The sequence below is a fragment of the Enoplosus armatus genome, chromosome 8, assembly GCF_043641665.1.
Source record: "Enoplosus armatus isolate fEnoArm2 chromosome 8, fEnoArm2.hap1, whole genome shotgun sequence".
In the NCBI taxonomy this organism is placed as follows: domain Eukaryota; kingdom Metazoa; phylum Chordata; class Actinopteri; order Centrarchiformes; family Enoplosidae; genus Enoplosus; species Enoplosus armatus.
The window spans coordinates 5713792-5741354 of NC_092187.1; the positions used below are offsets into that span (position 1 = coordinate 5713792).

A 27563-nucleotide genomic window follows, 5' to 3' on the forward strand; every position below is an offset into this window, starting at 1 on the left:
TCAGACTTTGATGCCCTTCACAGCTTTGTTGATGCTCTCCAGCAGAGCCTTGTTCTCGGGGCTCTGGAAGCAGTCCTTGTTGGTGTACATGTCGGTCAGGGTGCTCACGTAGCTGTCGAAGTTCTGCTCGGTGATTGGCTCATGCTGTGGTACAAACAACAACCAATCTCAACTGAGAAGAGCAGGGAAAACGAACGGCTACGCGCTGGTCAGCGCACGAGATTCACCTCGAAACAAATGCATTCGATAAATCAAAAAGGTGTGTGTGGAGCGGGTCCAGCCCCCTGTGTACGTGAACAACAACTCACCATGTGTGGCAGGCGTATATTAGCAAGGCTGCGGATCAGGGCGCGGCTGAGACCGGACAGCTCCATGAACAGGGCCTCGTTCTGCTCCTCGATCACCTTGTTCTCGTGCTCAATGCTCTTCAGGTTCTTCTCCATGGAGGAGATCTGCAACACACAGCAACAGAATTTCTACAATTATCTACAAGAACCACTTTAGGCATCAGGTTGTAACTGGACTTTTATCTGCATCTAGAAATCCATATTTAAAGACATTTAATGAGTAAGTCTGGTGATATTTTAAATTTGTCCTATTGTTAACTGTCGGTTCTGCTCTTCTAATGAGATTTCTTGACAATAACAAAACAAAGAATATCACTCGCCTTATCCTTCAAAGAGAGCCTATGTAGTGTCTGCCGAACAGCGGCCACTGTGGCCATAAGTGGTAATTACAGGATAACGCTAAACGCTAAAAATGTAGTATAACAGCAGCACTAAGTTAACATTGCTAACATTAGCCACCATAAGCTACTGGTCAAACTTCATCAAGAAAGGTTGCAGCTGCAAAAACCTGGAGTTTATAACACTGAGCAAGAGAAAGGTTGTGTTTCAAAACTGAATGACTTTTCCATCTGTGACTTTTCAGGAACAAAACAAATGCTAAGGTTTCACAGCCTTGTCTTAATGTCAACAATATACTGCAGCAAATGTTACTTACTGGCTCAAGTGACTGAATTACGACTCTGAATTTGGTAAAACACATCAGCAATTCTGTCCTGAAAGAACCCATCACAAGTTCAGCGATTTATTAAAATAAAACAAGAATAGAGACACACACCTGAGTCTGCAGGTTGACCATGTCAGCCTCCATTTCATTGTTGGATTCGTTGAGGTCATTAATCTCTTTGTTGAGCTGCTTGATGTCCTCATCGTTGTCCAAAACTAAAGAAGAATTCAGATACGTTAGAATAGAAAAAAATATATATGTTCCAGTTGCACTATGCATTTTCCATTTTATATCTATCATTGCTATTTTGGGATGGCTATTTGTGAAGATGATGTTGTATTGAGTTGCTGGCACATTCTGAATGCCAACCCTCCATGTACCTGGACTTGGTCCCAGCAAAAGGATTTGTTCCTGTATTGACCGGTCATGTGTAAATTCACATGCTTTGTGTTTTTGACTACTTTTTGTTTAAACACTTTCACCCTTTTGTTAAGTGCACTAGAAAACAATGGATATGGTTTGTGCACACAAATAAACACACACACACACACACACACATGTATAGACACAGGCCCACATACAAATTGATTTATAGATTTTTTTTTTACCATCGCTGGCTCTGAACTTGGTGCTCAGGTAGTCCTCTGCGGGGAACTTGGCCTTCTTCTTGGCGTACAAGGCTCTGGGGCATCCTGAGAGGCTGGAGACACAAGTGCACTATTCTTAATATCTCAGTGTGGACCGATTTATAACATTATATCTAAACACATCAGCATCAGTTTTATTGGTGATATGGTTGGTATGATTGGTATGTGTTTATATGTGAACACATACAAGGAATTTGACTCCGGTTTGAAGTTGCTCTCAATGTTACACACAGAACAATTTACAGGAAGATAGGAACAGACACGCAGCTTAAAACCAGCTTAAGCCCAACATCCAATTTCAAACCGAAATATGTCAAATTGTGGAAAAAAGACAAATAATTAAACATTTTGGGAAATTCTCTTTCTTGGCGAAAGTTAGATGAAAAGATTGATCCACACTCATGTTTGTGCATTAACTATGAAGCTAGAGCCAGCAGCTTAGCTTAGCATAATGACTGGAAACAGCTAGCCTAGCTCTGATCAGCGTTCACAAATAACCAACACCTCTAAAGCGCAGTAATTAACATATTCTATCTGGTTTGCTTTTTCAGTACACAAACAGAAGTGTAAAAACAACAAGTTGTGGTTTTACAGGGAGTCACATGCTGTGACTATTTCTTGGATGTACGCGGTGACTTCCTGGAGTCTTGTCATTACGTAAAAACCATAGCTTGTCATTTGTACATTTCTGTTTCTGTCAAATTAAAAAACGAAAAACGAGATAGAACGTGCTAATTAGTGAGCTTTAGAGAATATTTGTCAACTTTGGACAGAGCCAGGTCAGCTGTTTTCTGTGCCTCAAGTCTTTAAGCTAAGCTAACATTTAAGCTAAGCTAACAATCTCCTGGCTAACCCTAACTCTCGGCAAGAAAGCGAATAAGAACTCCCCAAACTATTTCTTTAAATCATCTTTTTTCATACAAAAACAAAGACAAGTTCCTCAAACTTTCCAACACAGGAATTTTATTTGCATGACATTGTTCCCCTGTCAAACCAAGTCTAAATTCACACTATCTTCTCATCTGGAAACCCAGAAACAGGCTCACAACCAACTCTAATAGTTAACAGAAAATAAATAATTACCTGCGGTGTGTGAGGAAGCTTCCGTTAGCGTGTCCGGAGCCGTCACAACCCGGAGTGGGACAAGAAGGCCCCTCTGTCTTGAAGGCCTTCCAGTTGAAGGGTGTGCCGTTCAGGAGACCCTCCTTCTGTCTGCGGGCCGCTAGCGGACACCCGTAGGCGCTGCGGTGTGTGGCGTACTTCCCACTGATGTGACCCAGGCTGTCGCAGCCCGGCACGGGACATCTGCAGGGAGCGGAGGAAAGGAGGGAAACGAGAAAAAGGCGAGAGGAGAGTTTTGTGGCAGGAGAGGGAGAAGAAGAAGTGTTGAAGCCAGGCAGCAGGGAAAGAAATAAAGAGAAGGCACAAGGGTTAGACGAGTGGAATCCAAAAATATAAACTGTAGAGAAAGTTGAGAATATTATAATAAATATTTAAGTTATATACTTTCTCTACTGGGCCAAATTCATTTTCTTACATCTGTGTTTGACATATTATTGATGCAATAAATAACATTACTGATGCAAGAGCTATGAAGGTTTGGCACATGCTGTTATCAGCATGCTGTTAAATTAACTGTTTTGTGTGCAAATGCAATATGAAGCCCATGTATTTCTTATGTATTGACAATCTACTCTACGATACTCTACCATGAACTACATTCAGAATCAGTATCTGCAGTAAGTGTATTTTCCCATCAGTAAGGGCCTGATTGTTTGATTCAATTACGGGGGCAGGTCACTACCTCTGCATATGATTCACAGTGACTTTCCTCTCTCTCTCTCTCTCTCTCTCTCTCTCTCTCTCTTTTATTGCATTTTACTTTTACCGTCAGTCTCGCTAAAAGCAGACATTATGGCTTTCTGAGCGGTACGAACTTTAAAAGCTCGGAGTCCTCCTGGTTGTCCTTGGTAGGAGTTTTAATTCCACTTTTCTTGGCACGCGGGCACCCAGAGATACTGAAAACAGAAAGTATGGAGTTGATAACATAGGGTTGAAAAAAGGTTTGGTGAAGTGATTGCGTAATAAAGGGAGAGAACATTATCAGGAAGAATAATTTTACAGAGGTTGTTCAACCAAACTACAAACCAAATCAACTCAAAACGCCTAATATGGCCGAAAATAGGATAATGGAAAGGTGTGGAAATGTGTGAGTATGTGATCCCTGTCTAATTCTACCATGAACTGTCACTAGGCCTCTCTGACTGACTGTGTGTATGTGTGTCCGTGTGTGTGTGTGTGTGTGTGTGTGTGGGTGTGTGTGTGTGTGTGTGTGTGTGTTTGCATTTTTTGTGTGTGCATTTGTGTTTTTTTGTTTGTTACCTTCTGTGGGAGGCGTAGTTTCCTGTGATGTGACCTGAGCCGTCACATCCTGGAGTGGGGCATCTGGGAAAGGACAGAGCAATGCTTAACAATTCATATATATATATATATTATATTTCATTTTATACATATCAATCTTAATGTTGTGTTAATGTTCATATTACTGTGTACTGTCCAAATATTTGGACAAATTGTATTTTTATGCTTTGGCAACATTGTTTTTGAAACTTTAAAGCCAATAAAGCCCTTTGAATAGAACTGAACTAATACAAAGTTAGCACTGTCGATGTGTCATAGTGGAATGTCTTCAAGAAAAATGGCATGATGCACTATGAGAGAAATGATCGGCTTATTAATTTTCCTCATTCATTCTTGTCAGCAATGTTTGTTTTAAATTCATTATTTTCAGGCCATTCAAACACTTCTTGTATCAGTGTATAGAGGGGCCGTGAAAAGCCTATTTTCTAGAAAGGTTTAATTTCACATTTACATGAACTGATTGAAGTGAAAGCAAGCATAGCCCAAGCCAGACGCAGAAAAAAAACACAACCACCATGACAGACGCAGCAGCAGAGGCAGCAGCCAGCAACAAAAGATAAGTTAACGTCAGCAGAATGAAGCATTGTGGCGTTGGACAGTGTCAGTAGCAGTGCATTGAAAAGGCTGTGAAAAGGCAGTGAAGATGTAGAGCAGACATACTTGAGTTCAGGGGTGTGGGCCGCCATGAGGGACCGAAGGCTCTTATCAGCGAGAGGACACCCAGACAGACTGAGAGAAAGGAGAAAAAGCGAAGGACAGGAGGAAGAAGGGAAGGACGAAAAAAGGGGGCGAGGAAAGCGAGTGTGAGGGGATTGAAAGGAGAGAGGAGAAAGACGTGAGTGAAGGGAAATCAAGAATGCAAGGCATACCAAGGTCATTTAGGAAGAAGAGGACAGACGGCAAGAAGTAAATTACTGATGCATATCAAAGTCAATGACCGTCTTTGCTTCCCGGGCTCACGCTACATTATTGCCTCTGGCATGTCAGGATCAAATAAAATATTTGAATTAGTCGTGGTGCAACCGCTTTGGACTCAGGTGCAGGGCCGACAGCAGAAGCAGAAGAGTCTCAGCAGAGCTAACATTTCATATAAGAGTTTATATATAGAGCACTAGCATACTGTATCACCCAAATAAGTGCATACCTGCGATGGGACGCGTAGTTTCCAGTGATGTGACCACTGCCATCACAACCAGGTGTGGGGCACCTGGAGAGGATGAGAGATGCAGCGTTAGAAAGGACGGAGGGACTGAATCAGGACATTTCTGACTGAATATGAGAAGTTCACTTATACATCCTCCTTTTGTCTTGTTTTTAGCCGTGCTAGCAGTGTGACTATATGGATGGCAGTGTTGATCGGTCCAGACTGAAATATCTCAACAACCATTAGATGGATTGCCATGACATTTGTTCAGACATTCATGGTCCCCAGGGGATGAATTCTAGTTACTTTGACGATCCTCTGGCTTTTCCTCTAGAGCCAACATGAGGTTGACATTTGTGGTTTTGAGAGAAATATCTCATTAACCACTGACCGCTATGGATTGCCAGGAAAAACATTCCACCTGCTAAACATCAGCATGTTAGCACGGCCATTGTGACCACGTTGGCGTGGCTCAAAGCACAACAGCCTCACTGAGCCGCTAGTGTGGCTGGAGACTCTGTCTTGTTACTTACGAGAGCAGCTCTTTCTTGCTATCCTTGGGCTGGAACTTGACCTTGAAGCTTGGGGTCGTAACCTCTCCTGGGTACTTCCTCTCCTCCAGACAGTCCTGCATCATGTCACAGTCCTCTGGGTCGGATGAGACGAACGACTGGCCTGTGTGCTCCATCTGAAGAATTAATAAAAAAAGAAGATTAGCACAAATGCGCTGGTAATTCCTCTGTGATCCTTTTATTACTCAAATTGTACTAATGTGTATTGACTTTTTTAGACCATTTTTGAGTGATGGCTTTCTCGCAATAGTTTGCATATTTGTTTACAAGCAAAGAAACTTTGCAAACCACCATGTGCACAAAAGTCTCTATTCTAAACCCTTTTTTATCCTTCTGTAGACAAGTGATGCAGAGTGTCCTCATAAAAAATTTACACTCAAAGCTCTTTATATTTCTTTTGAAAAAGTTCAAAGGAGTAAAATAATTTGCATATGCCAAAGTCAGGATGGTGCAATGCACCTGACACACCACCTCTGTTACACAGTGCAATGTTTTAACAGTACAGTAACTCTCAGTGCATTTCAGTGAAATAAATGAATAATAGAAAGAGTAAAAGGGGACAGGAAATAAGGCAAGGGGATTAGAGAAAGACAAAGTGATGTAAACAAGTAAGAGTTTCTTACTCAAAAAGCTTAGGGGGAATTTTGTCTGTTGTTATTTATGTTGCAATACTTCCTCTGTGACTAATACCACAGGAAATACTGCGTGTTTGGAGCTTGTGCTTTTGCTCAGCCTAATTGTACTGACCTCGTCCATTTCCTCCTCCCTTTGGCGGTTGGGTTTGGTGTAATCCAGAGGTCCCTCCCACTCCTCCTGCTTGTAGGCGTGTAGGTTTGGTGATGTCATCCCGCTGCTTCCACCGTGATGGAGCGAGGAAGAGGAGGAGGAAGAAGGGTCTGGGGACCGAACCCCGGGGCTGGTGCCGGACAGACTGCCCTCTCGTTTAATGGGCTTCTTCATACTCAGGTCCAGGGTGCCATTCTCATCCACCTCAATGTCCATTTCCTGGAGAGAGCACACACGATACTCAGGACTGAGGCCATATTACATCGGCTGCTTTTCATGCTTTTCATACAACCAATCATCTTGCACTTACGAGTTACTTCTGAATGCCTTTTTACTCCATAGTTACGGAGTCCCAAAGAGTTCAATATTAAAGACATTATGCAATAAATAACCAACTTGTAAAAATCAGGTTTTGTTTCATAATGGCATCCGTCGCTGTGTCCAGGTAGCTAGCTCCTATTGGCTAGGGGAACCAAAGACAACTTCACAGAGTTGTGCGTCTTTCTCTGAAAGTAACTCTAAATTACTGCATTAACCAGCTAGATGCTGCCACTAACACTGGCACACAGCACCCAACCACCAGGCCACCAAGAGCTCCACACTGCCACTGTCGTTGCCTTAGCGAACTGTAGCTAGCTGGCAGTTGTTGAGCCTGCCAAAAGCTATTATATATATATATCATTTCAAAATGTATTGGATCATTTATATATTTCACTCAATTTATCAATATGATTAGTTATTTCAAAATATTTATTTATTTCACACTGAAAATCTTGGGGCTCCATACATAGTTAACTGGGAGATCATTAATAGAGAAACATAGCGAACTGATACATCCAATTAAGTATTCTAAAACATAAATGACTCATGCAGTCTCCTCTGGTGCACTTCAGTATATATGAGAGTCCTGTAGGATGATGATTGTGATTAATTTAATTACCCTCTTGAGCAGATTGAGTTGCGGCGCTATACATTAACATATCTACATTTTCCTGAATCATAAATTCATATAACCCGCAGTCGCACTCAGGGAGGGATTTAGATTCAGATTCAACTTTCATGTGGTGAAGTGATTGGATTCTTCTTTTTTCCACCTTCATCTGCTTGTAAAATTGCCCTAAAGCTTATACCAAACATTTGTACAGTCATACAGCAGTGTGATGCACCGTCATCGCTTAAGCATGTTAGTAATGATATCTAATGTACTCTGGTAATACTTTGCCAGCAGCACCAACACCACAGTTCATCTCTCCGTGCTCTATTTTGTGCTGGCAGGTGAACAGAAACAGAGGGGTGAGATTAGCCATGTTTTCAGCATTCATCTAAAATGGCGCTCATATGGGCTGGTCAAGGGCCAGAAAAATCAAAGGGTTAGGAGAAGAGGAGAGAAAATGGGAACAGTTCCCAGAACTGTCCCTGGTTGATGAGCTCAGTGTTCCAATGTTTCAATATTGGATTTCAACTGGCTCCGGCTCTGATTCCAGATCAGTCCCTGGTTGATCTACGCTGTAATACCGCGCAGCTAAGGCCTGCTCTTGGATCGGTGCCTCATGGAACAACACCTTGCTCTGCTGTGCTGCCAGAGACATTAATCTTGACTTTTTATCTTCCTAAAACCATGTCAGGAAATCGAAAAATGATGAAGCAGTCACTTTCTCTCCTCTGTGAGGCAAAAGGGCTTTTAAAAATCACAATATGGGGGAAAGTGGTGCTCCAATTACACCTCCTGTGCACAGAGAGAGGGAAAGAGGGAGTGAGTGAGAGACAGAGGTATAGACAGAGAGAGAGAGAGATACACAGAGAGGCTTGCATAGGGAGATAAAAGAGAGTAAAAAGAGATGTGAAAAGAAAATGAAAGAAAGAGTGGCGGGGGTGGAGAAAGAGAGTGGGAGATCCGTCCGGCAGATAATGAAAAAAGGCTACCTGGTGGAAAAGTAATCCAGGGAACTGGCAGTCAGCCAAATTCAATAACAACATGAAAAGTGTGTGGGATGGAGGGATGAAAGGATGAAAGAGGACGGGAGAGGTGATGCAACTGCATCTCAACACCATCCTGTTGCTGTAAGCCAATGTCTCCTGATGATATATTCATGCAGAGTTGATGGGGAGAGAAAAAAAAATGAGCAAAAGAGAGGAGAGGAGAGGCACACCCACTGCTATCCCCTCTCATCTCACCAGCTGTGGCCTGCAATGTTTCAATCTGCACTACAATCAGCTAATAATCTCTTTCTCCAAGTGCTAAGGAGACAAGAACAGGGCAACACTTAACAATAATGACATCACCCATAAATAACTGATTCGTTTCATATTTGTTATTTTTTGATCAACTAACAACAACTGGAGGTGATTTATTTCCCCACACTGTTTTCTCTGTCTTTAATTAGAATCCCTAATAAGCACTAATTAACATGAAAAAACATATATAAGGAGAATTGTGGTCTGTTTACCTTGTTTTGGGGTTTGGTGCTGAGGTTCTCAGGTTTCTCCCAGCAGCGTGTGGACAGGTTCAAGATGGCAGTGGCAGCCATGTGAGCGGCCTCCGCATCATGGGAGTAGTCGTAGGCCAAGGAGGAGCTCTTTCCGAAACCGTGGAGACTGAGGCTGGGCGACGATGACTTGGGGAATGAGGGCTTAGCTGTAGGAGGACAAAAAGTCAACTTTAGATCAGGTGATCATAAAAGTAGGACACAACAGAGGGGTAAAAGTTAAAAGAAAAAGAAAAAGGGACATAATGAAGGAAAAGGGGGTGACAGAAATACACTTGTTTTCTATCTATCAAGATATATTACATTTCAATTAATATTTAGAATTCTTTTATATACATAGTCTAGAAGCCATATATGCTAAGTGTCTCCTGGTTGTAGCTTCATATTTAATGGATAGATATGAGAGTGGTATCAATCTTCTCATTTGACTAATTCAAGCAAGAAAGTGAGCGTATTTACAAAAATGTTGAACTATTCCTGTAATACAATAGCAACAGTACAATATACTGAGAGAAAAATCAGAAAAAAATATTCATGATTTGAAACTGAATGGCCAGACTTAGCCGGGACGTCACATCCCAACCAACAAAAGAAACCAGTGGCCCTCTCTTACTTTTGAAGGCTTTGGGTGAGGTTTCGCTGGTGGGCATCTTTGGAGCAAGCATGCGCCTCCCGAACACTTGAGCGTCGAAGCTTGCATAATCGAAGGACACCTTGGAGTACTTCTCCAGTTCCTTGGCCAGGTTGGCGCGAGGCGTGGCGGGTGCCATGTTGGGCCTGTAGCTGCCATACTGGGGCACCTCCAGCTGCTTCACAAAGCACATGGGCCTGTGAGGAGGAGAGGGAGAAGACGTCAAGGTGGTTGAGGGGCGGGGGTTGGGGGGGGGGGGATTAAGATGAAATCAAGCAGAAAGTAGAATAGACAAGGAGTGATGGGATATAAAAGAGGATTGACGGAATAAAGAGTCACACAATCAACACAAAAAAGCAAATAGAGAGCGCGGAAAAAAGAGAAGAAGAGAATGAGAGAGGGAGGTAGAGTGACATAGAGAGAGTAAAGATAGGGGCAACGGTGTACTTAGCAGGAGTGCAGCAGGATTAAAAGCTCTCTTATCAGCAGAGGGCACATTTGCATGTTGTACAGCATGGAATTTATGAGCTTTAAGCCCTCTCGTTTTCCTGGAGAGCTTGGGCTTTTGTCAGACCTGTTGGCGTAAATCCACTGATAGACCACGGAGAGGCAGGAGGGCGGGGGAAGAGAGAAAGAAGAGAGGAGGAGGAGAAGAAGAAGGAGGAGGAGTGGGAAAGAAAGAAGGGGGAGTGGTGAAAGAAGGAGGCAGGATGGGGGTGGGGGATATAGGCAGGAGGAGTGGAGTCACCTTCCTCATCTTTTTCACTGAAGCCCACATCACAGTCTCTGGTCTCCAACCATACGCTCATTAATAAGCTACATGACCTGGCCTGTAGTCACACTGCTGTCGGGGTGGCACACCAAAAATACATGCTCACATCTGAGGCAAGTCCACAGGAGGATTTTTCATGACAGTAAAAAAAAACTTTCTACCACTGATCACAGGGGATTTCTTTCCTTTTTATTTATTCAACATGGATTCCATTAGAACATGGATCGCATGAGGAATTCTTCGGCCCTGTACATAACAGACAGCCAAGCTCATTTTAATAACAATCTGAGAAGGAAAAACAAAGCAAGCCTTATTATGTTTTAATCCGCGATGCTTTGTCCAACCACTGATGAGGTTTTCCTCAAGGAAAGCAATTATTTTTCCTATCCCCCCGCAATGCCCCTGCAACTTGCATAATTAGCTTATCGGCCGCATTATTAATTAAAATACCAATGAAGAAGAGCGTGGACTTAGCATAATACCAGTGTCTGGTTTGTGTTAATTATCATTCTTCTGGCCATGATCACGGTGCCTGACCAGTTGGGGAGATGAATGGAGATAAAGAGACCTCAGTGTTTGAGGTGACAGTAATGATTGGACCACCAGACTGAATGCTTCAAGACTTTCTCGTTACATTTACACCTTTCACACGCCGGCTTTACCTCTCGTCAGAGGCACAATGACCAAGGTCAGGACTGTCTCCCTGGTTTCTGTGAGGCTCAGTGGTAAACTAGCTAACCTTGAGAAGGCCTCAACTGTGCAGGGCTTGTGTTGTAGGAGACTTTTATGCTTTTATGTCGGTGAAAGGTTCACTATGCCCAGTCTGCCTTGTCACAAATCATCTCATCTATGGAGCCCAACAAGAGAGGTCAACGGGTTATCACATGAGTCAAAAATATGACTGAGTACATCAATTATTAAATCAGTTGGTAAAAACAACAACTTCAACTTACTGGAAGTGAGGTTAAAGGGCAAGGATAAAGCTTTATATTTATTTTCACACTCCATTTTAATTATTTAATTAACAGTATTATCAATTAATGTTAGATTTTTTTACTCATCTGATAACCTCTTACTGCCTTTCGTCAGCATTGGGGCTCCATACTTACTCTAATGTAATGAGGCAGAAATGTAAAAAGAACTATGCCTAAAGTATATGACTGGATACTTTTTTTTTTGATCACCCACCTTAACACTCTGTCGTTGGGACTTCCTTTGAGGTGCTCGCTGCCTGGCTGAGTGAGTAGCTGTTTATCATGGCCCTTAGACAGCTTCTCTGCAGCAGCAATGGGGCATCCAGAAAGACTGGAGGGGTGGAGGAGGAGAGAGAGGATGAAACATCAAAAGGAGAGCATGTTGCTGACCATATAAATCTGCATCACACTGATGTGGACTGACACATTCGCTGTCCTGCACACATGAATATATGAGCTTGCAAATAAACAAACGGAAATGCGCGCCCTGCGTATGACACTCTCATCTGCAGAAATACACTCAAACACAAATGCAGATGTACGCAGACACCGTATGTATGAATACCTGCGGTGTGTGTTGCGGTTGCTGTTAACATGGCCCTGACCGGTGCAGCCAGGAGTCGGACACTTCAGCACATTCTCATGCATGGCCAGAACTGAGGAGAAGACAAAGTACAATCACACGGTCAGAGAAAATCCACAATCTAAATAGAACAATTTCAAACTCTCTTTTCATGTAAGGGATTGTATGAAAATTATTGGGACGGGGAGGGAGGTGAATCTTTTACATGAATATTTTCTTTGGAGCTCCCCTCCTCTCGACTACGGCAAACAAAACAAAATGGTGAACGTTCCGACTGCTGTCTATTTTAGAATAAAGATCTGCTTCTACACAGTTATTAGGGCCATTGAATGAGTGAACCAGACATAGGAAGCAGCTCTATGGCTGCCGATGGAGTTGAGTACCACAATGTTTTCACCCCATCCCCGGATTCCAAATTAGATCAGATGATGTTGTAGTCTGATATGTTTGAGATCAGATGTCTGACTTCCGATCAAAAATAAACCAATCAAAGGGGCCTGTTTCCTCCAAACAGGTATGACAAACAGTGCAGTGTTTAGATATCAAAGCACAAGTTAATGACCGTCAGTGAATGGTTTAAGCCCACAGCTTTTTATCTCTTTTGCAATAGATTTAAAATAGTGCATAAACTGGGATGAGAAGAAATATAAAGACCATTCCCTGCTCTTCCCCAAGCATTTAGTCAACCCTACCATCAGCAAGTATAGGCTGGGTCATCCCAGAGGCCACCCGCCTGGTGAACAAGGAACTGAAGGACAGCTCTGAGCTCTATCTGGAGCTTGGCACATGAAATAATGAAATGCCTATCTGCCATATGGACTTTTATGACTTTTATTATTTTCTTTATCAGCTCAACATAGTCCCAAACAGCGCTTTTGCTTGTAATTGTCTCTCTGTGCTTATGTCTGTTTCCTGTCTGTTTATACTTATGCCCCAAATTGCCTCCGTGGATTAATAAAGTTGTAAAAGAAAAAAAATACAAAACCCTCCCCCTTTTCTGACCTCCCTCACCCACACAATTTCTGTACAGTCCCTAAGTATAAATACCAGCAGGAATATGAAGTGAATCTTAATCAGAGAATAGCAAGGAACTGATCTCCATTTAATGGACCTGTAGTCATGGCTACATTAAGATGGCCTCTGATATGTATGCAGGAAGTATCTTTACAATCACATGGAGAGACGAGGCTAAGCAGGGAAAACACACTACCACTGCAGATTCCTATCTCCATTTATTTAGAGAAGCAGCTCAGTGAACCAAATCCAAACATCTATTTTGAATTTGCCTGTTCACCTTTTTTACCTGTCAACTTTTACATGTTTGACTGTTTCCTCTATCAGCAGTATGTTAAATGGCGAAGAGTGAACAGTAAGTCTGGATCGGGAAAACTAACTCCACAGTAAGGAGAGGTAGCGGCTCTCTATCACTGTCAGACTGCCCTTTGTTGTCACTTTTCTTCTCTTCGTGCTTATTTTCATCTTCTAAGCAGCTGAAGAACACTCACTCTCCGGGGGGATCCTGTCCTTGTGCGGACAGCCTGACAGGCTGCGGTGGTGGGGGTAGAGACCGGTCACGTGACCCGTCCCATCACACCCCGGGGTGGGACACTTGATCTCCCTCTTCTCTGGCCTACTGCTCTCTGGATAGACAGGAGGGCAGAAGGAGAAAGTAGGAGAAAAGGAGGAGTGGAGAAACACAGGGAGGAGAGAGGAAGGTGGGATGAATAAGGAGGACAAAAGCAAGTGGTTAATGCCATCAGACAGTCTGCTTGGCTGAGCATGAAATCTAGACATATTTCAGACAACTGTACAAAGGCCACACCATCTGTATCTGCTCCTCATGTCTTATGTATCTCTGTAAATGCAGAAAGTGCTTTATGCATTCGTCTAAATGTGATTTGTGTGTTTCTGTAAACGCTTTCAAGGATGAAATACTATCAAATGTATGAAATATTACAGCTTTTTTCAAAGTTAACCCGAGCAAAGTCGACCTACTTATCCTGTACGCTTTGATGAGTTTCCACCCCGCCTTTGCTACACTTGCTGACATTTTCAAGGATCTTGTTGGGATCTCGGACTAAACAACACCTGAAAATACATTGGGAGGAAATCACGCTACTATAATTTACACATAATTAAAAGACGCCTACTCCTCCCTACTGCTATTGGAGGTAGGCCAGCCAGGCACTGGAGAGAGGGAAAAAGGAGCAAGGGGATGGTGTGATGCTCTATTGGCCTTTAAATTGAATGTTAACGAGACATGCATCTCCTAATTAGCGTTGAGCAGAACAGGAACGTCACAACAGGAGGGAGTTGAGGCCAAGGAGAGGGCAGCACTACCAGGCATGTAATCACACTACTGCTATACTGTGAGGAGCATGACAAGTGGGCAGCGTGCCAACTGTGAAATACAAGGCCAGAACACATGCAGCACGTAAACAAACACTCCACCGCTGATTGTAGAACAACCTGCACTCTTCCTTTTTTTCTCACTTCTCTCTCTAACATGTTGTCATCTCATGTTGTCCCTTCTCGCTCTCTCGTCAAGCACTTCCTCTCCACTCCTCGTGGAAGTCTATTCAGCTGGAGCCACTCATCACAACGGAGAAGGGAAGATCTGAACGGAGCTCTGTGACTCATCACTGTTTATTTGGTACCCTGTGTTTATTTGCGCAGCTCTGCTCCCAACATTAAGTTCAGCAGGTTTAGGACATCATATTCCTGTACGCTCGCGTGACCAAATGTTCAGCCCAATCACTTGTGTGTAAAGCACCATACACGTGTTTTTGCGAGTTGACACAGATTGATTACAAATGGAGTTCACTATTCACCATTTTCCAAAGCTTGGACAGATTTCTTACTTTTGATGGAGCCACTGCTTTTTACAATGTGGTACGAAAGTGAACTTAAAATGTTTTAAACTTTCTTCAGATAGGTAATCTATCACTGTGAACACTTTGTCACCTTTATCTTTGTCAGTGCTAGTAGCTTGTGGAGAAAAAAAGCTACATCCTCAGCAGGGAGATATCAGATGTTGAAGCGTCCTTGAATTCAACACCAAAGCTTGTAGCACCACTGCCATGTGATGCTAATGCAGCTTTAAAAAAAATAATAAAGTGGACTAAATGTTCCTGATGTATTGCCTACCTCAAGCAACTTTCACGTCTCAGTACATGCTGTGGCCCTCCCCTTTTAGTGTCTCCGCTTTGCCCTACCTTTGCTGAAGTAGCTCTTGCGGATGATGTCCAGGTGCTTGGGCCTGTCGTCCATGGTGAAGTATCGCTGGTGGTGGATATCTGGGGCGCAGTGCAGCTCTCTGTGCCCGGCTGGCTTCACCTGCTCCGCCTTCAGGGCGATGGCTTGCTCCAGCAGGCCCAGATTCCCTCGGGTTATGTCGAACATCTCCGACTCGTCCGTCACCGTGGAGCGCTGCGACAGGCTGTCTTCGTCATCACGCTCGTCATCCCCATCCATGTCATCGAAGTCTTTCTCCTCGGATTTATCTGACGTCACCTCGATAATGTCGGGAGAGGCTGAGGACGAGGCTTTGTGGATTTTATAGCTCTCACCTCTGATGTTGGGAAAGTAGTCCTCGAGTGGACTGGCCCTGTGGGAGCTATAGCTTAAAGGAGGACTGGCCTTGTAGTTTTGAAGCGGACTAAGATTGTGAGAGTCATATTTGTCAAGTGGACTGGCCCTGTGTGAGTTGTAGTCCTCCAGAGGACTGGCTCTGTGGTCTTCAGCCTTGATGTGTGTTCCCTGAGCTGCTGCGGTGCTGGTGATGGTACGGATGGCAGTTGGCACATCAGAAATGGGCAGAATGTGGTTCACCTCCCTGTGGTCCTCTTCATCTTTCTCATCTTCATCTTCTTCTGCTGGGGTGCGCTGCCTCTGCTGTGCTGGCGCTGCCATCTCTTCCTCCTCCTCTTCATCTTTCATCCGTTCATGGTGGACATCTTCGGTCAGATATTGGTGGTTCTCCTGGATCATGTGGTTGCTCCTGTCTGGGCACTCTTCTTGCTCATCCTCCACCTCCTCCTCCAACTCCTCTTCCTCCTCTTCAGCTGCCTCTTTCTGTAGAACAGATGACTCTTCCAGTACTTGAACTCTGTGTGCCACCTCCTCCTCTTCCTCTTCCCCCTCATTCATGTCCCCCTCCTGCTCGTCCTTTACGTCTTCACCCCGTTCGGCTGCCGCGGTGACATCCTCCTCAGTCTCCATAGCAACAGACTGCCGAGTGGCCACAGTTGGAGCATTGTTGTTGGAGAGTCGGCCGAGGTGGAGGAGAGAGTTGGCCACCTCCTCTGCGCTCTGAGAGGGAGACTGGCACTCCTCCGCTGCAGGTGGCGCTGCTCCGAGCTCAGGCTCGATGATCACACACTCCTCCTCTGTGGAAACAGAGATGGAGAGGTCAGAGCTTTGACAGAGAGGAAAAAGTGAGTCATGCAGTGAGCTAGAGCTATTATCAGCAATATCTGTATCATCACTGACATCATCTTCCTGCCTGCAAAGTCATTCCCTGTGAGCTCACAATGAAATAAAAACACCTGCTGTGACAGAGCGTGTAGATGTAAAGCAGCTTGTTGATGCAGAGAAACTCACTCACTAAGTCCCCATCCCCCTAGTGGTCATTGGCAGGCATGGCAACCTCCTGTAGTATTGACCCACAGGGACTGTTTTTAACTTTTTTGTTTTCTTATCCATCTACCAGGTGGATTAACATAAGCACCTGCACTTCCCCATGATCTCATTTATTTTCTTTGCTTCCACATCTAGCAACCACTTAGCTATGTTACTGCACACTCCCTAAATGCTCAGGCAACTCTCGGTTTGTAGACCACCAACAAAATGTTTCACAAATGAAAAAGATTATGTTAAGTCATAAGCAATAAAGGTTAAGATTAAACTTCAGCCGAAATTGTTAACTTGAACCTTGTCTCAAGTAGAAAAGGCCTACCTTCATCAGCTGCAAATGTGCTCTCCTCTTTCTGATATGTCTCTTCTTCCCTCTCCTCTTCCTGCTCCTTCTGTGTCTCCTCCTCCTGTCCATTTGTCTGTCCGTCCTGCATCGGTTCTTCTGTCATCTCCTCTCTATCCTCCTCTACAGCTGCCTCCCTCTCCTCTTCCTCCTCCTCCACCTCCTTGGTGTCTCCTGCTTTCTCTCCATCCTTCTCTCCCTCGCCCTCTGCCTCGCTGCTGGCGTCGCTTTCTGCACTGAAGCCTTCGTCCAGGGCCAGTTTCAGGGGGTGGGACTTCCTCTTGGAGGCAGGCCGCTCTGCGTCCTGCTCTTGCTCCTGCTCGGCCTCTGCTTCCTCTAGACGACGCTTTCTGGCTATGGGGCAACCCAGAACGCTAATGAGGGGAAAGAAAGACAGAGAAGAAGGAACAGAGAGGAAAGGATCATGAATGCTACGCAGGGTTGTAATCAGAAATCACAAACACACGTCAAATAACATCTCATGCACCTCATCATGTCCATGAGTGACTTTAAGCAGCATGATGGAGGCTGTGTGTGTGTTTTGACATGAAGAAGGATGGAGCGGTTCGAGTCAACACATGTGGCCTGGGGGGGGCGCCATGCTGGCTCACTCAGACATCACAACCAATCTCAGCCAATTGACTGGAACGTTTAATGAACAACTTGTATGGAGAGGCGGGCGGGCGAGGCAGCGGAGGGTGAAATCCAATAAACTCCCTCTTACTCTCACCTGGGAGACGCCGAGGGAGATTGAGGGACGATCTATAAACAAAGTGCATCTGAAATTGCCTGCTGAACGAATACACATGTAAACAGATAGCTAATATCTGCCCCTCAATAAAGAGGAGTCACAAGCCAGTGAGCTGCCGCGAGTTTCACAAGGTCTCTGAGGGCGAGAGACACAGACGAGGAGGGAGGGAGAACGAAGCTATAATAACCTGAAGAAATCACATTTCACTGCTGAAAACTTTATTACTTGGGTTTAGATTCAGAGGGTTGGGAGTTTTGTAATTTATCCAATTATATAATTAACGGGCTCTTTCTTTACATCTGATTTTGGCCCTTAGGGTCATTCAGTATCCTTGAAACTGCAATTTACATAATAACAAAAGAGAAAATCAGTACAGAAGTCTCACTTCAACTTCTACAAATTATGATTTTAACCTTATGTCTTGTTTTTGCTCAAGAAACTAAGACATTTTCATATTTAATCAAACTAAATCTGGACTACACTGCACTAAGGAGTGCCAAACTATTCCTTTAAAAGATTAAAGTGAAACGTGGTATTTTCCACAAAGTAGATGCTGTGGGGCAGAGAGGACGAGGAGGACAGATAGACAGAGAAGAAGGACAGACAGAGGGTGGGTTTTTAATCTGCCCTACCTTCTGTGTCGTGAATATCTCCCACTGATATGGCCAGAGCCATTGCATCCAGGGGTGGGGCAGCTGGATGGGATGGATGGAGGTTAGAGATATGTTTTAGGCACGGTGCATTTTAGTCCCTATGCAGAAGCAATGATAACCACAGGCAATAAACAAAGCAAATTAAGATAAAACAAAACAAAGCGAAGACATGCAAACTGAGCACACAAATGCACATGCAAAAAGATATGTATGTATACCCCCCCCCCCCCCCCCACCACCCCCATCCGTCCAGCAGACACACATAATGCATGAATGCAGGTGGCATCAAGCCGAGGAGAACATAATATTGTATGTCGTACATCAACCCTGGCCTATATCCTGTTAGTATGAGCGATAAGGATCAGCCGAGACCTGCTGTAATTTCCCCTGCTCTGCTCCCCTCACCAGTCATCATCATCAGGTCTCGCTCCCTCCCTCTCTCCTCTGATTCAGGTTGCTATGACCCCTCAGGACGGCTCATTTCAATTCTCATTAACTTCCCCCAGCAATTGCCCTTTATTACTCCAATTATCCTTATTATTAATTTCACTTATTAAAAAATGCTGCATTTGCATTTTAAATGAGGCGCTCTCTGGCCTCCTTGGTTTTTTTTTTTTTTTTCTTAATCCAGAAACCGAAAGGTGTTTGTTTTTTTTGGAGTGCTGAGGAGAGATCAATGCTCAGAGGTGAAGTGTGACAAAATGAGAGCAGATGAAAAAATAATTTAGAAGGAGGGAGAGGAAGGAGGACAATGGGCTTCATGACCGGTGAGGCCCTGAAAGCTGCCGTCTGGGTGGGAAAGGGGAAGAGGAGAACTAGGAAGATAGGGCAAGACAAAATTATCGCCCGTCAACATCCACTCTCCTCATGCTGTATCCTTCGATCGGATTCCAAAAAGATCACACACCCCTTTCATTGCATCTACTGTATGTGTTCATAGCAGGAAATAGCAAAAGGTTGTGAGAAATCAATAGCAGCCTGTTGGAGGCACTGACCATGAGCTGAGAAGGGCTGATGCTAAGAAATAAAAAAAATAATAATATACAACATCATCTAAAGAAGCACTGATAGTGAGTCTACCAGTGCCGGGGGGTGCTCGGCGGTGCACATAAAAGAACTTTATGAAAGGGATTTGCACAAAGATGAAGGTGTTTCCTTACCTCAGCTCTTGTCCTACAAGCTCAATAGGAACTGAGAGAAAGGGGGGAGAGAAAGAGGGGGGAGGAGAAGAAAGAAACAGGGAGGAAGAACAAAGGTGAACGACTGCTCAGAAAGCCGCGCTGCTAAAAGAAACTCAGATCAATAAATCACAAATGCATACGAATCCCATGAGGTTCCTCATAGAGGATTACACACTGCTGACTGCATGATCAGGAGAAAAAACACCTACACACTCACGAGCTCACACACAAACACACACACGTATCTACATGCAAACACACACACGCATACAAACACATGTTCAGAAAGGCGAGCACAAAACAAACAGGAGTGTAAGCGCTGGCCTCCGCAAACATACTGTATGAATAACACACACACACACACACAAAGCAAAGACAAAAGGATACACACAGAGGGGAAAAAAACCTAAATCAGCCAAATTGCATCGTGCTGTTCAGAAAAAGTGACAATTATATGCAGACTTCAGCAATAAAACATGATTAATTGTTACACTTTAGTTATCATAATTGGGAAAATGAAATTAAAAGGAAAACTGCCTTCATCAGTAGAAAACAGCACTTCTTTCAGGAACAACTTATAGTAATTGCCTTCAAAACATAAATCAAGCTCTGCTCACAAACAACACACACACACACATCGCTCTCTGCTGGCTATAGGCATCGATTGGGAGTTGAGCGATAGAATGAGTTTGGAGAAATATCCTATTTTCATTTGGAGCAAACGAGAAAACAATATGATCCTGGAGAATTCAGTTTGGGCTCCAATATCACATGCATTAATCACATGTCAGAAAGACCCCGGGTATCAAGAAACACTAAGCAGAGAAAACACACACACTAACACACACTGTTGATGTGTGTGTGTGTGTGTGTGTGTGTGTGTGTGTGTGTGTGTGTGTGTGTGTGTGTGTATGTGTGTGCAGCATCTCAGTTTCTCAGTCTTTCATCATGCAGTTGGAATGACTGGACGCCTTCCTGAGCTCTGTGAACTGTTGCTCTGCTGTCTCTCTTCTAAACATCAAACACACACACACACACACTTGTACAAATACAAACAAATGAAGAAAGGCACACATGTATCACCATGTATATATACACAAACACATATTCACAACTACACACTAAAATTCATATATATTCACATTCACACATGAACATACACATAAACATCTGTATCTGTATCAGTATTTGGATAATACCAGAAGTGTCTCGGGTCTATGTATAATTGTTTTTCTCCTTTTGTGTATATGTATAAGTTTAGCTGCTCACAAAATATACAAAATAACATAATGTTTAAACCACGTACCTAAATTAATTAAACCTTCAAAAACAGAAAAAAAGTCTAAACTGGTTCTAAGTAAACGCTGTAAAACTGTTAATGGTTCTTTAAAAACCGGAAGTTGTGTAGGTAATGCAAGGAGGCCCAGGTGAAAATAAAGTTGTCTATGGTTGAAAACTCATAGCAGTAACACATTGCGCCATATTGCATGATTTTTTTTTTTCAAATGGAAAGAGGTCCACGTTTAAATAAAGTTTTTATGAAAAAATAAAGAGACACTATTGACGAATATCTGCAAAGCTCTTTTGGCACTTTTAAGACGGTCCCTAGCTTAATCCTGCATTTTCCCACAATTCTGATGAAAAGGGTTAGAGCTCCATGGTTTTAGCTTGGAGCCTATATGTTAACATTGTGGTAAATCTGAATACTGGAAAGTCATGCTGCTTTGGCTGCTAGCAGTTCCTGTTCACACAATCACCTGGATTACTTGCTGAAGACAAAGTCTGAATCTGGTGATTACAAGCTAAGATCTGGAGCTGCAAGGAGTGACTTTCTGTGAGTTATGACTCTGAGAAGAAGTGAGTGACGTTTGTGGCAAAATGTGTCAATCCTGCGACCGATAAAAACAGGAAGCACATTGAACAGACAAGGCCTGACATGACGGAGCGAAATGATCAACACTTACCTCTGATTCCCTTGGACCGTGTGCGAGTTCGCTTGTCATCACCCTCTACACTCATCTGGGATGGCGAGAAGAGGAGGAAGAGAGAGTGAAGTGAGTAAAGGAGGAGACAGAAAAGAGAGCATCGGTGGTAATTTCTCAATGCTCTCACTATATTCCACCACATATCCACAGCTAATTGTCCTTCCTCTGCTTCAAAAGAACTGCTATAATAACCCTCACTCCGAATGTTCCCATTGAAACACACCAAAGGTAACACTGACACAAAGGGACGATCAGATCTTTAATTCTCTCAAAACAGCGGCCCATCATCCCTCATCATTTTCTCTCAGTACCATCATTCTGTCCTGCGCACTTCATCAAAAGAGAGACATAAAAAAAAAGACAGAGAGGCTGCAGGAAAACAAACCCTGTTGTTCAAGCTACTTTTCAAATCCCCTCCCCACCCTCACCCCACACACACCTCCCATCACTCTCCCTGTAATTTCCTGCACCTGAATGGTGCACGATTGTATGGTGTGCAGAGGCAACAGGCAGTCCCTCTGCTTACAGGGGCCGCGGCCCTGACAATCATAACTATGCTGAATATAATAATAAAGCAAAAACACAGGCTGCTAAAAAGCCACTGTAATAACCCTTTTAAGAAGAGGAGTAGGGTGTGTGTGTGTGTGTGTGTGTGTGTGTGTGTGTGTGTGTGTGTGTGTGTGCGCGTGCGTGTCGTGCCCGCTGCTTACTCCTGGCTCGGCTTTTAAGCCACAAAGGAGCAGGTGTTAACCCTGCTGCCTCGAACACACACACATATATTGACCCTCGGCCACACCTCCTCAGCACCACCTCTCCGCGCTCTCAGTGCACTCTAAAGCTATCAGATGCTTTTTAGACACAATGGAGCCATTAGCTTTGATTACTGGACTCTGTTTTGTTTTTTTTTATGTATCACAGGTCTCCCCTCTTTCTCGCTGTCTGTCTCCCACTTCCTCCCTCCTGTACACTCCCCATGCCACCCCCAAAACTTCCCCTTTATCCCCCCAGTTGCCTGCACCCCCCACCCCCCATCCCCATCCCCCCTTGCCCAGGCACTTAGCTGCTTTGTTGCTCCTCTATAGTGAAGTTGGCACCGCCACAGTGGGATTCAAACACGGGGGCCCTGTCTCTCTTCTTTTTTCCCCCTCTCCCTCTCTCTATTTGGCAATGCCCCTTTCCTGCTAATAGACTACTTATGAAAAGAAGGAGAGTAAAAGGGATGAGAGGAAGATGAAGCACGCTGTTGTTGTTGTTGTTAAGGCCTTTTTTTTTTCCACTGAGGAGGGTCCGCTTCATTCATTAGCGTCTAGTGTTTGGCCGGAGGTACAGGTGCAGGCACAAGCCCCTCCCTTCCTGTGTGGGTCTCCACCGCCTTGGCCTGCCCCCCCACCCACCCACCCACCCCACCCTTTTGCCACTCTTGCCCCAACTCTTTTGATCAAGCGCTGCTAATGTAGAAGTCGAGCAACAAGCAGCAGCGTTGTGCCCCGCCTGAAGGGAGCAGTTGACTCCTGCGCTCCTCTCACAGGGCTGTGTGGGAAGAGGAGCGGACGAGTGTGCAGTGAAGAGTTTTCAGTCAATGTGTGCGTGTGCGCCCCTTTGTGTGCCTTCAGCAGTTTAAAGTCCATTTCCTTACACTCGACGGTCTGCATTTGTTTGTATGAACGTGTGAAAGGAGCAGTGGTGGAATATAAGTACTGTAATTAAGTACAATTGTGAGGTGCTCATACTTTACTTGATTGTTTCCATTTTATGCTACTTCATACTTCTACTACATTACATTTCATAGGGAAATATATTTTTCACTGCACTACACTGATATGATAACTTTGCATTCTAGTTACATGACAGATGATCATTTTAAACACAAAGCTTATGATCAGTTTATAAAAAATTATGCCTGATTAAAGATTAAACTGTCCAACATATGAAGTAGATAAAATTAGCTTCATCTTCATTAAAATGCTGCTATGGTAGGCGTAATAATAATCAAATAATATGATGTATAATAATACAAGAAACATTATAATACAAGGACAGTTTTCTGCATAACAAGTACTGGAGTACCCCAGTAATAAAGTGCCTAAACTGACATGAGGGTTTTGCTGTCCAACTTTCTGTCTTTTCAAAAGCACAAACTGTTGTCGCATTGCTGAATGCTTGTAGGTAAATGTGATTAAGAGAGGTAGTGAAGGCTAAAAGTTGATGAATCAAAAGGTAGCGCAGGTGGAATTGCAGATATACAAGATATGTTGTTGAACCCCTTTGCATGACTCAAAGTAACCAGAGAGGGAAGGAGGGCGAGGGAGAGAGTGTGTTTATGAATATGTGTGTGTGTGTGTGTGTGTGTGTGTGTGTGTGTGTGAGAGAGAGAGAGAGAGAGAGAGAGAGTGTGTGAATGAGACTAAAGCACACATTCCTCCTCATGAAAAGATTATATACTGTACTATTCTGTTCCTCCTGTACTTTTTCATCCTCCTTCCTCTGCCTCCTCCTTACATTAATAGTCATCGGATGAATCAAAACCTGGACTGAAAAGGGCCCCTATTGCTTTCATGTTTGCGTAACCATAGTTACGCACATTTAAATAGGTAAGCACATCTGAGTTCTCTTTTTCCTGTCCTTTTTTCTCAATTCCAGCTCATTAAATTTGTATGAACACAAAGTCACAGCGAGAGAATCCAGATGCAGCCAGGCAGACATTCACCTGATTTTCATAATCTCTTTCAAAGGGCCCTATTTTAATGTATGTTCAAAACTTGTCCTTTACCTTGTTGTCTTTTAATTAGACTCCTTGAACGGTGTATGTAGGTGGGCCTACACAGTACCGGCTTATGCAGGAAGAGGAAGGGGCGAGAAATAAAAAGAGAGGCATGAGAGGAGGAGGTTGTGTGTGCACAGCAGCATGTGCATATGTGTGTGTGTTGAGGTTTAACTAGTGTGAAATGCGGTGTGGAGCAGCAGCAGAGGAAGAAGAAAAAGAAGGAGGAGGAGGAAGAGGAGGAGGAAGACCCGGCTCATCCCTACAGGCTGTGTTGTACATTATCAATTATGTCCTTCTTTGTGTGCAGCGGTCGGTGCAGGAGGGCCCCGGCTCTGCTCTGCATTCTGACAGCTCTATGTAAATGGCTGGCTGGGGGCAATGACTTCAGAGAGAAGGTCACCCTTCGTCCCCTGGTGACTCCTTTATTCATTTTCAGGTTTACAAGAGTAGATGAGGAAAGGAGGGTTTTAAGGTGGGGTGGAGTCAGAGAGAGAGAGAGAGAGAGAGGAGCGACGAAGACTGACATCTCCAAAAATTACCTGCGGACAGCGGCTGCCAATTAGAGGTGCGCTTGCACAGTTCCCTCGACAGGCGGACTCCGCCGCGCAGCCTCCATGTTGGATCACCGCGCGGCGAGCCCTTCCACAGTTTCACTTTAATAATTTACACAAGGCAGGGCGGAGTAGTGAGGAGGGAGGAGGGGAGAGTGTGTTACCCACTTCATATGCGAAAAGACTGAGCATGTGTGACCGCATAATGGGTCAGATGTGAGTGAGTGTGCTGTCAGAGGTTTGCCATTTACAGTATGCGTCATCCTGATGTGATTTCAGTGTTCACAACTAAACATATTTTCAGCTCTAATCCTCAGTCCATTTCAAGTCTAAAAAGATAATAAGAAGGTTGCGTGACAGCAGGTATCACAAGAGCCAGGCCTAACAGACGGGGGCCGCCTTGCATGATGTAGTGTTTGAAACCAACGCCTCTCTCCTCCTCGGCTCCCTGAGCAGCAGAAATCAAACCAAATCAATAAAAGTCATCTCTTCAGATGAACCCGAGCCATCAGGGGGAAGCAAAACTACTTTTACTGGGCCCAGGGGAAAACAACCCACCCCCACCGCCGCCTCACCACCCCCACTCTTCTCTCTTTCAATCTCCCCTCAATCCCTCCATCTCTTTGTTGAGTGTCACAGTTGTGATGCACAGGGAAAAAAAGGACCAGATGTTTTCAGAAAGGAGAAATAACCTTGAAATGGTGGCAATTTGGGTCTGAAGTTTTAAACTGAAGTACAAGAAAGAGGGGGGGGGGGGGGGTTAGGACTGCAGAGAGGGTTAAATGAGAGGAAAAGAGGTGGTAGAAGAGAGACTATTTTTCTACTCTGCTGATAAGGAGAAATATCATGGACCAAAAAAGTATGAGCAGCTCAAGGACATCCTTTTGAGTTTCTTTTTTTTTTTATTGTGTTTCAGTAAAAAAGAAAAAACCTGTGAAGTGAAGTGAACTCAGCAGCGGGAAAACGCTGAGCTGTGCCATGCTGAGCTTAACTAAACTGAACTAAGCTGAGCAGGGCTGAGGCGAAGGATGGGCAGGGCCAAGCGGGAGATTTGATGTGCTGTTTGATTCATGTTTTTCTGTCCAGCGTGGCCATCAACCCCCCCGCCTTTCCCCCAACACACACACACACACACACACACACACACACACACACACACACACACACACACACACACATACACACACAGCCGGCCTCTTTTCTCCTTGCTCCCCTCCCTCTGCCTCCACCCTTTTTTACTTTCCCCGCTGACTTAGGGATTGGGGAAATGCCCAGGAAGCAGAATCAGGTTAGAAAGGGTGTGGGGGTGTGGTGAGTGGTGAAGAGGGATGGTGAGGGGGAGGGGCTGCAGGGGCCTTGTCACTCACCATGATTGGTCGACGGCTCTGCAGTCTCTGGGAGGCCTGACAGCGGCTGCTGGTCCTCTCGCCTCGTGTCCACCGCTGGTTCACCAGCTCGCCCCGAAACTCATTTTCTAAAACCAGAAAGGGAAGACACAAGGAGGTCGGACGAGGGGGAGGGAGGGGAGGGGGGTAAGATTTTGGGAGAAAGAAAGAGGGGGGTTGTCATATGAAATCAACAGCATCAGCACCAATGGATGGGGCAGCGGTTTGGATAAAGGAAGCAAGGAAAGGGTGGGGGTGCTCCGTTAAAAGGAGGGTCGGGGCACTCGAGCATGCTGCAGACACTCCTTTATTAACTAAAGGAACAGTGTGTATGCTTTACACGCACACACACATACACACATAGGCATGGTTAAGTGCCCCAGCTGGGGTCCCTGTCAGTCTGCTATTAGAATCAATCAAATTTGCGCATTTTTATCGAGATTTTCAGGGTGCATATATAAGCGAATAGGGGGATGGGCTGTGCGAGGGGAGAGGGGGTGAAGAATGGTCAGTAAATAATGAATCATACATAAATCAAGCCTCTTTTTTTTCTTCCCCCCTCTCTCCTCTTTTTTTTCATCTAGGTAATAGCTCTTCACTTCATCTTCCTGATGCTAATCCTTTTCCCCATTCTTCCTACTTTCAGAGGAGCTGCTGATGGCAGAGGTGTTAAACACAAAACACAGAGTTGTCCTAACGGTCGAGGTGGTCATATTTTTATCTTACTCTTTTTTTTTTTGCCTCAGTTTCAAGTTCGGGGAGAGTGCGATGAGTATTTTTCTGTGAATGTCCAAGGCTGAACTTTTCAACTAGTGCAGCTTTAAAACACTTCAGCTGCAAGCGGATGCCGCTCACTCTCCGCTCTCTTTTTTAATGCACCGCCGAGCTGGTACGGTGAAATCTGATTCTTTCTCGGATACATATACACATCTATACCCTTTAGCTTTCACCTCTTTATGGATTGTGCGTCTTTGCAGCAGGCAGCAGAACGCTGTGAAAAAGGAAGTGCCCTTGAGTTTATAGCGACTCCTGTATGGGCTACCTTTCTGTCTGTCCTCAAGAACATCTTAGAGAAAATAACAATTGTCAATAACACGGACCAAGGTTTGTGTTTGTGCAAACTGAATCCACTCTATTGAAAATGCAGATTGAAGCAGCAATATTGTGAAAGAGTAATCATTCATGAATCACTATTTACACGGTGGAAGTTCAAGGCAAAAAATTCTAATTGTTTGAATTACGACAAAAAAAAAAAAAATGAATAGATCTTCCAAATTTAAAATGATTG

The 27563-nt window shown here is 44.2% G+C and overlaps 1 protein-coding gene across 1 annotated transcript; it reads right to left on the reverse strand.

Annotated features, from left to right (window-relative positions):
* On the reverse strand, positions 1-26331 carry myt1b (myelin transcription factor 1b). Its single transcript, XM_070909934.1, has 22 exons — positions 26258-26331; positions 21555-21609; positions 19570-19600; positions 18389-18451; positions 16985-17379; positions 15243-16415; positions 13533-13667; positions 12010-12100; positions 11659-11775; positions 9681-9895; positions 9029-9216; positions 6543-6800; positions 5757-5911; positions 5224-5286; positions 4740-4808; positions 4041-4103; positions 3596-3676; positions 2742-2963; positions 1620-1711; positions 1123-1226; positions 309-452; positions 1-144 (listed from the first exon to the last, which is right to left on the reverse strand). Exons 1-22 carry the CDS (start codon positions 26258-26260, stop codon positions 1-3), a joined length of 3861 nt encoding a protein of 1286 aa, XP_070766035.1. The 5' UTR covers positions 26261-26331.
* Positions 26332-27563: the final 1232 nt, after the last annotated feature.